The sequence below is a fragment of the Nicotiana tomentosiformis genome, chromosome 4, assembly GCF_000390325.3.
Source record: "Nicotiana tomentosiformis chromosome 4, ASM39032v3, whole genome shotgun sequence".
NCBI lineage: Eukaryota > Viridiplantae > Streptophyta > Magnoliopsida > Solanales > Solanaceae > Nicotiana > Nicotiana tomentosiformis.
This window is the reverse complement of record NC_090815.1, coordinates 53,743,499-53,756,238: the sequence shown is the minus strand read 5'-3', so window position 1 is coordinate 53,756,238 and position 12,740 is coordinate 53,743,499. Positions and strand designations below refer to the sequence as shown.

The window sequence follows — 12,740 nt, the reverse complement described above, 5'->3', positions numbered from 1 at the left end:
TTGTATTTAAATTATTCAAATACTTATTAATTATCCTTTTAAATTATTTTTTAATTAATTAATCATCTAAATTTATTATTTATATCCACATGTAGGTTTAATAACATTTTACTTCATTTCATATAATTACATTTATATTTTTGAGCTATTTACACAATTTTTGCAATAATAGCCCATATTTTATAATTAATTGCATTTATCATTTTATTCAGGGTCAAGATATTTTTTTATATTTTTATAAACTTCAACTATTATTTTTAAAATATTAAGTTTCATAAATAGTACTTTTATATTAATTTAGCTATTTTATTAAATTATGTTTTCCTAATTTCTTTTATTTAAAATCTGGCCAAAACATGCCAAAGTCTCAGACTCAATCCACCAGCCCACACCCCAAGCTAGCCCAAACCTTAGCCCATGTGCCTTGGCCCAAGCCAAACAACACCATTAACCCAACCCGGACGTGACCCATTTATTTGACCCGCTCCGCTTCTCCTCTAATCCTGCTTGTTGATCTCAAATGATCAACGACCCACAACCATTCTCCCGTTTTTAATTACTCCTACCCAAACCCTAAATATCATTCCCCCAAAACCATCCGCCTTTGCAATTTCCCTACTCCTCTCTTCTTCTTTACGAATCCTAGCCGTCGTATCTCTAAACCCTTTCCAAATCCGACCCTAAAATAGAATCAATCATTGATACACTTACCTATTTTGTGGTACTTCACTATTGTGCATATGTCTGTGGTATTACTTAGTTCTTGTCCTATTTTTTGCAAGATCTACCTTTCAAAATCAGGCCCGATTGACTTTGATCTTCGAGGATTCAGAAGTTATTTTGTCTATATACACCTGAAATGAGGCGATTCCTGCACTCCTAGTTCGATTTACAATTGGTTGGACCCAACTAGGGTTTGAATTTCGATTTCTTCTTTACCCATTCTATTATTGATTACATGTGATATTTTCTTTCCTTATTTGTACTTAATTGATTATTTTCCATGTTTGTTCGTTCCATTTCTACTACTATATAAACCTCCCTTTCCTCATTCCCCTTCTAAGTCTGGACGACCATCGCTTGACTACTGTTACTACCTCTACTCTCTCACTCTCCTTTATTCTACATTATTCTGAGACTTTGATTTTCGCCGGCTGAAAGCCAAGGCCACCGGAATTTGACTATTAGATCTCTCTCAGTGTGAGCACTGCCCGGGGTTCATCTGAGACCCTTGGAAACTCTGACACACTAAGAATTTTGGGGTTTCTGTTGTTCTCTCCTTGTTACTGATAAGCAAGCTGCTGGCTCTTAATTTCTACCTTATTAGCTCATTAATTCTGCAGACTGGTGAGTAATGAGACTCTTGCAATTCTATTCTCTTTTTCTTGTGTTCATGTCATTCAGGACTTTGTGAATCAATATGATATTGTTTGCCTTTGTTCGTATTCAGGTTTGCCTTAGCATTATCCTATACCCTTGTGCTTTTCTAGTATCTGAACATGCTTGAATTTTAAGCTTCGATGTATGCCTGTTATATGTGTTCAATTTGAATGATTTTTGATTACCTTCAGCCTGCTCTGCTATTTTGATTACCTATTGCGCTTCAAGAGCCCTTTCTCATGCCTTATCTTGGATTCTTGCATTCTTAAGGAGATTATCTCCTGCCCAAAACTTGTTTGAGTGAATTTCTTTCTGATGAATCCTTCATGTATGTTCTACTGTTTTCCTGGTTATATGAGCCTTATGTGCCCATTATTGTCTCAGTATTTAGCCAAACATGGTGGTCCCTGATGTTGTGTTTGTTCAATCCTGCACTCTTTAGTATTGCCTAAAACTTCTAATTGACTTTCAATATACTTAGCTTCTTCTATCATGCATAGTTAACTGGCATAAGCCCTGGGATCTGCCTGTTTCTTTTAACCTTAAGAGGATATATATGCCTACCATGAATTCTTTAAACCTTAGAATATTTGTGTTATTCTCAGCATGTTAGGCTGTCTCTTGACTGTCGTAGACCATGCCTACTTGCTTGTTTACTATGTGTAATTGCCATCTCTTACTATGACTCTATCAGACCTTCTTGCCTTAGACTCCTAGTATTTGAGTCTCTTTTAGACTAATTCTGGCTCATGCTTTACTATAAACTTGTTGTTCTGAAAACTAAGCATGTATATGTGCTTACCATGTTAACCTAAGTGACATGCCTCCTCAACTCTGATAATGTTACGCATGCTAAACTCTTTCACTTTTTATGAACCTATGTTGTTAGTTTTTCATTTCATGTGGAGACTAAGTTCTACTGGTTCTCCTAGTTTCATGTTCAAGCCCTTGTTTGACCAATCCTGTCACCCTATCTTCTAAAACACAAGTGCCAATATTCTTTTATGTGAATCTTGCTGAATATCATTCTGTCCTTATGAGGTATTACTTCAAGGATGTTTAATCGATTGCTATGTGGGGTTCGTTAGCTTATATGGTTAAGTGGTTTATCTGTAATTGCTGAGTTTGGCATGAGTTCATGTGTGGCCCTAGGATGTGCAAATGGACACACTCTCCTGTTTGAGATGCTTTTGGAGCTAGGTCTGCTATTCGAGTGAGAATGAACCTGTCGAAGGCCCAGTCATTGCTGGGTTATTTTTATTTGGGCCTGCTCTTGGGCTTGCAGTTGTTCAGTGTGTAATATTTATGCTCATATTCATTATTTTGGGCCTGTAATAATTTGTAAATGAGTCAGTTGGGGAATTAGTCGAATGGGGAACGAGTATCCTTTAATCTTCATATGAACGGTTAGAGAGCATGCATATAGGGGTTTACATGCTTTGTTTGTTACTTTGTCCTACATGCTCTTATTCTACACACTCATAGAAATCATGCCTATAGAAATCATATATGCCTCACTTGTACTACGAAGGTGTTAAAGGTTTGAAGAAATCAAGAAATTGACAGGGAGAGTCCAGAGTGTTGAAGGTGGAAAAGGTGTTAAAGGTTTAAACTACGAAGATTTGTGTATCTACCCATATGTAGAACTGCCCGAGGGTTACAAACCTCCTAAGTTTGAGATGTTTGATGGCACTGGTGGCCCAAAGGTGCATTTGAGAACCTACAGCGACAAGCTTGTAGGAGTGGGTAATAATGAACAAATCTGCATGAAATTGTTCATGCGACGCCTTACAGGAGATGTATTATCTTGGTACATCAGTCAAAATCCGAAGAAGTGGGCAAATTGGGTGAGCATGGCATCGGATTTCATGGATAGATTCAGGTTAAATACAAAGAACGCGCTAGATGTTTTCTATATTTAAAACCTCAAGAATAAGCCGACAGAAACCTTCCGTGAGTATGCTACTCGTTGTAGATCAGAGGCTGCCAAAGTAAGGCCAGCACTTGAAGAAGAAAAGATGAACAAGCTCTTTGTCAGAGCTCAAGATCCGCAGTACTATGAAAGGCTGATGGTTATCGAGAATCACAAGTTCTCAAACATCATCAAGTTAGGAGAAAGGATACAAGAAGGAATCAAGAGTAGGATGGTGACTAATTTCTAAGAACTGCAAGCCACAAACAAAGCCTTGGAATCAGGGGGAATTTCGAAGAAGAAGGAAGTCTATGCCGTGATGGTAGCACAGGGCCCTAAGTCTCCCCTTACATACCAAATACCTCCACCCACATATCAACCCTCACCTCCAAAATACCAATAACCTGGCACTACTTACTATACCTATAATACCCAACCTGCATATGACCATTCACCTCTACCCGCCCGCCAAAGCTACCCAAAGACATGACCAAACTTTGACCATAGAGCTCCCAAACAATACACCCCAATTGCTGAACCTATAGCCCAACTGTATGAGATACTAGAGGCCACTTATTACGTCACCCATATTCCTGCTGCTGCTGTTGAGAACCCCTCCTAGTGGGTTAACCCCAACAAAACTTGCGCCTATCAGTCAGGCATGAAGGGTCACACTATTGAAGAATGTCGTATGCTAAAGGAAAAGATTCAGACACAGATCGACATCAAAGTTATACAAGCAAAGAAAGCAGCACCAAATGTCCGTAATAACCCTCTCTCAGATCATAGGGGAGAGGGAGTGAATGTGATAGAAACTAATGAGGAATGGGATCAGGAGGGATCCATTGGACTTATTTGAGAGGGAGATAGTCCCAAAACATCTCCTGTCACCATCTCGCAGATTGTGGTGCAAACCCAGGCACCGTTTAAGGCCGAGGTAGCTACGCCTTTCACTGTGATGGTAGCTCCCACACCATTTTATAAGTCTGATGATGTCCCATGGGATTATTTTACGGAGGCAAGAAGAAAAGGAAAGGCCAAGATGGAAGAGACAGGTGCGGCGCAAGGTATGACTAGAACTGGCAGAGTTTACACACCTGAGAATCCTGGAGGAACAAGCAAAGAAGCTGCATCGAAGCCACCTGTCGTCGAAACAAGAACTGACGATCTTAACTGTTGCAAAATTCAGACGCACACAAAAATGCATTGATGAAAGTTTTAAGTGAGGCTTATGTGCCCACCGGTATCACTAGCGGTGAGATTTCTAACATAGTCGGATAGGTGTTGGAGAGTCACAAAATTACTTTCCACTAAGATGAGTTACCGCTAGAAGGGTTGAGCCACAATAAAGCATTGCACATCACTGTGCAATTTGAAGACAAGTTCATTGCCAGGGTCCTAATATATTGATGTTCGAGCTTGAACATATGCCTGCTGACCACTCTGAAGAGATTAGGTAAAGGCCTGTATGAGATAAGAATGGGGAGCATGAATGTGAAAGCGTTCGATGGGTCTCAGAGAGCCACTATTAGAGAAATCAACCTTGATCTACAGATGGTCCTGACCTGGTTTGATGTTGAATTCCAAGTGCTAGACATATCCGCCACCTACAACCTGTTGCTGGGACGACCATGGATATACGCAGCTGGGGCAGTCACTTCTGCTCTGCACCAGGTTGTGAAGTTCAAGTGGAATCATCAAGAGGTGATCATTCATGGAGATGGAAGCAACCCTATTTACACCAACCAGACCGTGCCAGTCATCGAAAACAGGAGGAAATTGGGAGGAGAAACATACCACCACATTGAGCGAGTAAACGTAATTGAGAAAGATCGATGATCGAGCAATAATATAGAAAGCATATTGATGTGGTTGGGATATGAAACAGGCAACGGTCTTGGCCGAAAGCTTCAGGGGATCACGGAACCCCTACGACCACAGTATCATGGCACAACCTTTGGTCTCGGATATGAATATACCGTACAAGAGTACCAGGATTAGACACCGCTGTAGCGCACTGATTATTATCTGCTGGAACAACCCATACCACCATTGCACCAGACATTCTGCCAGACTGACATGATTTGGGGATCTGAGGAGGACGAGATTTTAGCCCGCATGAGGAAGTTGTTTCTGGACAAGGAAGATATGGACTGCAGTACAATTTTAGAGGAGGAAGACCTTAATATTCAGACAATGGGAAAAGGAGTTGTTCTCAAGAACTAGACCGCTGCACCGTCCTGGGCTCACTGAGTACCTGAGTAGCCTGACAGAATTAGCATGAAATATTTTTAAATTATTTTGAGCATTTAAGACATTTCCAATGTTTTGTTTTGAAATAATTACTCAAGCCATCGAGTCGTACTTGTTGATAATTTTAAGCTTTATTAATGCATTATTACTTTTCGTATTTATTATTATCTTTCTACATTCTTTTCAATGTAATTATTACATATCCTGATGAACCTACGACTGTGACATGTAATGAGACAATGCAACATAAAGACAGTGATTTTGAAGATTTGGAAGATGATATAATACCTAAGTAAATTGTCAAAGAAGTAGAGAATTTTGAGAACAAACCAAAGTCCAGCTTGGAGGAAACTGAGGCAATTAACTTTGGGGATTCTGAAACAGTCAAAGAAACTCGCATAAGCATTCATCTATCACCGTCAGAGAAGGAAGAGTATATCGAGTTTCTAAAGGAATATGAGGATATTTTTGCATGGTCCTACGATGACATGAATGGGATAAGCACATCCATAGTAGCTTACAAGCTACCCACCAACCCCATGTATCCATCGGTAAAGTAGAAGCTCAGAAAATTCAAGCCAGATATGAGTCTGAAGATAAAGGAGGAAGTTACCAAGAAAATCAAAGCCAAGTCCTTCGAGTTGTCGAATACCCGACCTGGTTAGCCAACATTATGCCGGTTCTGAAGAAAGATGGAAAAGTCAAAGTGTGTGTTGACTATCGAGATCTGAATAGAGAAAGTCCTAAGGACGATTTCCCGTTACCCAACATACAAATATTGATCGACAACTGCGCCAAGCATGAACTCCAATCCTTTGTGGATTGCTTCGCAGGATACCACCAGATTTGGATGGATGAGGAGGACCACGAAAAGACTGCCTTTATCATGCCGTGGGGGGATATATTGTTACAAAATGATGCCATTTGGTTTGAAGAATGATGGGGCAACCTACATGAGGGACATGACGACTCTTTTCCATGATATGATACACACGGAAATAGAGGTGTATGTGGATGATGTTATCATCAAATCTAAGAAAGGTTCATATCACATAGCAGACCTGAGGAAGTTTTTCGACCGACTTCGAAAGTACAATTTGAAGCTAAATCCTGCAAAATGTGCTTACGGAATCCCAACTAGGAAGTTGCTAGGTTTTATCGTCAGCCGCCGGGGTATTTAGCTAGAACCGTCAAAAATCAAAGCTATTCAGGACATGCCACCGCTAAAGAACAAGAAGGATGTGATGAATTTTCTATGTCGCCTTAATCACATCAGCCGTTTTATAGCACAATCAACATGATATGTGAGTCGATATTCAAAATACTGAGGAAAGATGTTGCGACAAACTGGACCGAAGAATGTCAAAAGGCTTTTGACAAAATCAAGGAGTACCTATCTAAATCGCCCGTGTTGGTCCCGCCAGAACCAGGAAGACCTCTACTGTTGTATCTGTCTGTGTTGAAAGGAGCCTTTGGCTACGTTCTAGGGCAACACGATGAAACCGGGAGGAAGGAGCAGGCGATATATTATCTGAGCAAGAAGTTCACACCTTACAAGGCCCGGTATTCTTTACTGAAGCGCACCTGCTGTGCATTGACATGGATAGCCCAGAAGTTGAGACATTATTTTTGTACATACACTACATATCTCATATCAAGGATGGATCCGCTGAAATGCATTTTTCAGAAACCCATGCCTACAGGTAATTTAACAAAGTGGAAGATATTTTTATATGAGTTCGACATACTTTATGTGACTCAGAAGGCAGTAAAGTGGCAAGCATTGGCCGATCACTTGGCAGAGAACCCCGTAGACGGAGAATATAAACCATTGAAGACGTATTTTCCCAACGAGGAAGTGTCATTTGTAGGTGAAGATATTGTCGTAGCATACGACGGTTGGAGGATGTTTTTCGACGGAGCAACAAACTTCAAAGGAGTGGGCATTCGGGCTATCTTGGTAACAGAAACTGATCAACATTATCCTGTATCCGCAAAGATCAGGTTCTCGTACACCAATAATATGGCAGAGTATGCGGCTTGTATCTTGGGACTCAGATTGGCCATCGACATGAACATTCAGGAGTTGCTAGTAATCAGAGATTCTGATCCATCGGTACACCAGGTATTAGGAAAATGGGCTATCGAGAATACTAAAATATTGCCATACCTATATTGTGTACAAGAGTTGATCAAGTGGTTCACGAAGATAGAATTCAAGCATGTTCCAAGGATCCAGAATGAGTTCGCAGATGCATTAGCTACTTTATCTTCTATGATACAACATCCAGACAAGAATTTCATTGATCCCATCCCGATAGAGATTCATAAGCAACCAGCCTATTATGCTCATGTTGAGGATGAGTTGGACGGAAATCCTTGGTTCCATCAAGGAATATTTGGAGAAAGGGGAATACCTAGAAAATACCACGCATACTCAGAAGCGCACGCTTCGAAGATTGGCCAACCATTTCTTTCAGAGCGGAGAAATTCTGTATAGAAGGACTCCTGACTTGGGATTGCTGCGATGAGTCAATGCCAAGGAGGAATCTAGATTGCTTGAAGAAATACACGCCCAAACTTGTGGACCTCACATGAACGGGTTCGTTTTGGCCAAGAAAATATTAAGAGCAGAGTATTTCTGGATGACCTTGGAAAAAGACTACATCAAATATGTCAAAAGTGTCACCAATTCCAGATACATGCTGATATGATACGAGTATCACCCAACGAACTCAATGCAACGAGTTCACCCTAGCCTTTCTCTACTTAGGGCATGGATGTCATCGGATCAATTGAACCCACTAGGACACAGGTTCATCTTTGTGGCCATAGATTACTCCATAAAATGGGTTGAAGTCGCTTCCTATAAGGCTGTGACTAAGAAGGACGTAATAGACTTTGTCTGGGATTGTATTGTTTGTCGATTTGGAGTACCCGAGTCAATCATTACTGACAATGCCACCAATCTCAACAGTGATCTGATGAAAGCTATGTGTGAAACATTCAAGATCAAGCATCGGAACTCTACAGCATACAGACCACATATGAATGGAGCCTTAGAGGCTGCCAACAAGAACATCAAGAAGATATTGAGGAAAATGGTGAAAAACTACAAGCAATGGCACGAGAGAAGTTACCATTTGCTTTGCTCAGGTACCACACCACAGTTCATACGTCTACTGGAGCAACCCCCTATCTAATGGTCTATGGTACTGAGGCTGTTATTCCCGCCAAAGTGGAGATTCCTTCCTTAAGAATCATACAAGAGGCCGAGCTCAGTGATGCAGAATGGATACGGAGCCAGTATTAACAGCTGGCTCTCATTGATGGTAAGAGGATGAACGTAGTGTGTCACGGTCAACTCTACCAGAATAGAATGGCAAGGGCTTTCAACAAAAAAGGTTAGATCGAGGAAATTCACACCGGGGCAATTGGTGTTGAAACGGATCTTCCTGCATTAGGATGAAGCAAAGGGGAAATTCCCACCCAACTGGAAAGTCCCTTACATGATTCACCGAGTACTGATAGGGAGAGAGCTTATACTTGCAGAGATGGACGGAGAAATATGGCCAAAACCTATCAACTCAGACGCAGTCAAGAGATATTATGTTTAAGATTATGTTTTCACTTTCTATTTGATGTAACCTGAACTATGCTTGACCTGATTCTCGTTTAAGAGAGGATATGTAGGCAGCCCTATGGGTTCGGTCACATCATAATAAAATCTTCATCCCCCCCTATGGTTAGAAACTAGGGCAAGATTTCGAGTTCGTCAATCTCATTATGTCAAGGATTACCAAGAAGTGTATTGCCAGAAGTATGCATATAAATTGGGGCAGAATTTTGAGGAGCGTACTCAAAATTCTGAGTTGAGGAGGTTGCAATGTCTCAAAGCGCGTCATAGTCTCCGGGTGACTCGAACAAGGCAACAAGATAAAGAGCAAAGGAGAAATAAAGAATCAAAGGCATGAAACGACCTTTCCCATGAAAAACTCACCATTTTCTTTGGATGCAGGTACAATGTACATAACAAGCATGTTCGCAAATATATACATACAAATAAGATCACTATATTCACACTGGCAGAAGTCGCCAAGCAAAAACGCGTCAAGCTAAGAATCATTTTTCCTCTCACATTTAATCGTTGCTCTTCCCGTATAGGGCTAAACACTGCCCTCATTATTACATAAGGCTAAGCACTGCCTTCCCTTACATGAGACTAAGCATTGTCTTTATTCCTTACATGAGACTAAGCACTGTCTCCACTACATTGCATAAGGCTAAACACTGCCTTCCCTTGCATGAGACTAAGTACTGTCTCCATTCTTTGCATGAGGCTAAGTACCGCCTCCATCATTCCATAAGGCTAAGCACTGCCTTACCTTGCATGAGACTAAGCACTGTCTCTATTCCTTGCATGAGACTAAGCACTGTCTCCACTACATTGCATGAGGCTAAGCGTTGCCTCCATTATTGCATAAGGCTTAGCATTGTCTTCCATTGCATGAGACTAAGTAGTGTCTCCATTCATTGCATGAGGCTAAGCACTTCCTCCATCATTGCATAAGGCTAAGCACTGCCTTTCCTTCCATGAGACTAAGCATTATCTTCATTCTTTGCATGAGGCTAAGCATTGCCTCCATCATTGCATAAGGCCAAGCATTGCCTCCCCTTGCATGAGACTAAGCACGGTCTCCATCACATTATACAGGGCTAAGCATTGCCCCATCATTGTATAAGGCTAAGCATTGCCTTTCTCTACATCGGGCTAATCACCGCCCTCATTACATTGCATAAGGCTAAGCACTGCCTCCGTCATTGCATAAGGCTAAACACTGCCTTCATTCACATAGGGTTAATCACTGCCCTCATTATCTGCATAGAGCTAAGCACTGGCCGCATCTCACACAAGGCTAAGCACTGCCTTCCTTCATTCTCACACGTGGCTAAGCATTGCCTATTTCCTCTGTCGAATGACTGATATCTCTGCATCGTTGCATTTCATAGGCTGAAACATCACCGCATTGTCCGAAGGCATCATAGTCTGAGGGCATCATCCTCATAGCCTGAAGACATCATGCCATGGTCGTAGGATCTCTTAAAACTGCATATCATTATTTAAAGGCGTCATAGTCCATAGGCACCATTCTCATGGCCCGAGGACACCATTTAATGGCCTGCGAATCCTTTATCATATGCTTCATGGCCCAGGACATCATGGTCTAAGGACATCATCCTCATCGTCCAAATAGAACTCTCATGGTCCGAAGGGAATTTGCATCATGTTTAAATTTTTGCAATAACCCTGTTGCCATGCATCATGTTTTAAGTTTTTCAGGTAACTCAGAAGGTAACCATTCTACAAATAGGAGAAATCCTCACTTCGGTTTCCACTGACAACGTTAAACATCTTTCGATCATCTCAAACGTAATCCACGATCAACAATTGATTACCATTTATCCCATAACCGCTCAAATACTTGCCTTATACATCCGTGACGTTCAAATTCGCATTCGTAGCTCCACTTGAAATTATCTGTTATTCACAACGATATCCTATCCAAGAGATCCTTTTTCAAAGTGCACGACCACTCTTATAACAACTTCATCGGCCTCGTTCGCTATTGGATCCAGAACTACACACGGCCAAATTCTCGTAACTCCAGGGATATGTAGGCAACTCAGGAACTAGGGTTCGGCCCCCATTTTCAAAAACGCATCAACCCCACTCATTTCGGACAAAATTGGTCATCATTTTCTTTACCCGATAACTCTTTCATCATTTCTGGGTAAAGATGAGTACCTGTTGATACCCAATTTTGCCCTCATATTTTTATAAATGTTATATATACTTTAAAAATAACATTTCTACATCATCACCAATTTACAAGAGTCATATAAGGACTTTCAGTAATTTTTCATAATTTTTAGGGCTTTAAAATTGATTTTCTTGCATTTAAAATGTTCAAATATTTATTAATTATCCTTTCAAATTATTTTGTGATGACTTAACCATCCAAAATTATTATTTATACCCACATGTATGTTTTATAATATTTTACTTCATTTCATATAATTACATTTGTATTTTTGAGCTATTTACACAATTTTTGCAATAATAGCCCATATTTTACAATTAATTACATTTATAATTTTATTTAGGGCCAAATAATTTTTTATATTTTTATAACCTTCAAATATTATTTTTAAAACATTAAGTTTTATAAATATTATTTTTTATTTTTATTTAGCTATTTTATTAAATTGTTTTTCCCATAATTTATTTTATTTAAAATCTGGCCAAAACAGGCCAAAGTCTCAGACTCAATCCACCAGCCCACACCCCAAGCTAGCCCAAACCTTAACACATCTGCCTTGGCCCAAACAAAACAACCCCATTAACCCAACCCGAACGCGACCCGTTTATTTGACCCGCTCCGCTTCTCCTCTAATGCTGGCTGTTGATCTCAAATGATCAACGGCCCACAATCATTCTTCCGTTTTTAATTACACCTACCCAAACCCTAAATACCATTCCCCCAAAACCAGCCGCCTTTGCATTCTCCCTACTCCTCTCTTCTCCTTTACGAACCCTTGCCGCCGTATCTCTAAACCATTTCCAAATCCGGCCCTAAAATGGAATCAATCATTGATTCACTTACTTATTTTGTGGTACTTCTCTATTGTACATACATATGTGGTATTACTTAGTTCTTTACCTATATTTTGCAAGAGCTACCTTTCAAAATCAGGCCCGATTGACTTTAATCTTCGAGGATTCAGAAGGTATTTCGTCGATATACACCTGAAAGGAGGCGATTCTTGCACTCCTAGTTCGATTTACAGTTGGTTGGACAAAACTAGGGTTTGAATTTCGATTTCTCCTTTACAGATTCTACTAATGATTGTATGTGATATTTTCTTTCCTTGTTTGTGCTTGATTGATTGTTTTCCATGTTTGTTCATTCCATTTCTACTACTATATAAACCTCCCTTTCCTCGTTCCCCTTCTATGTCTGGACGACCATCGCTTGACTACTGTTACTACCCCTACTCTCTCACTCTCATTCATTTTACAATATTTTGAGACTTTAATTTTGGTCGGCTGAAAGCCAAGACCACTAAAATTTAACTATTACACCTCTCTCAGTGTGAGCACTGCCCGGGGTTCATTTGAGACTCTTGGGAACTC

At 40.3% G+C, this 12,740-nt stretch overlaps 1 protein-coding gene across 1 annotated transcript; it reads left to right on the top strand.

Moving 5' to 3' along the window:
• The first annotated feature begins 6,842 nt into the window (after positions 1–6,842).
• Positions 6,843–8,045, top strand: LOC138909698 (uncharacterized). The gene has a single exon (XM_070200910.1). It carries the CDS (start codon positions 6,843–6,845, stop codon positions 8,043–8,045), a length of 1,203 nt encoding a protein of 400 aa, XP_070057011.1.
• Positions 8,046–12,740: the final 4,695 nt, after the last annotated feature.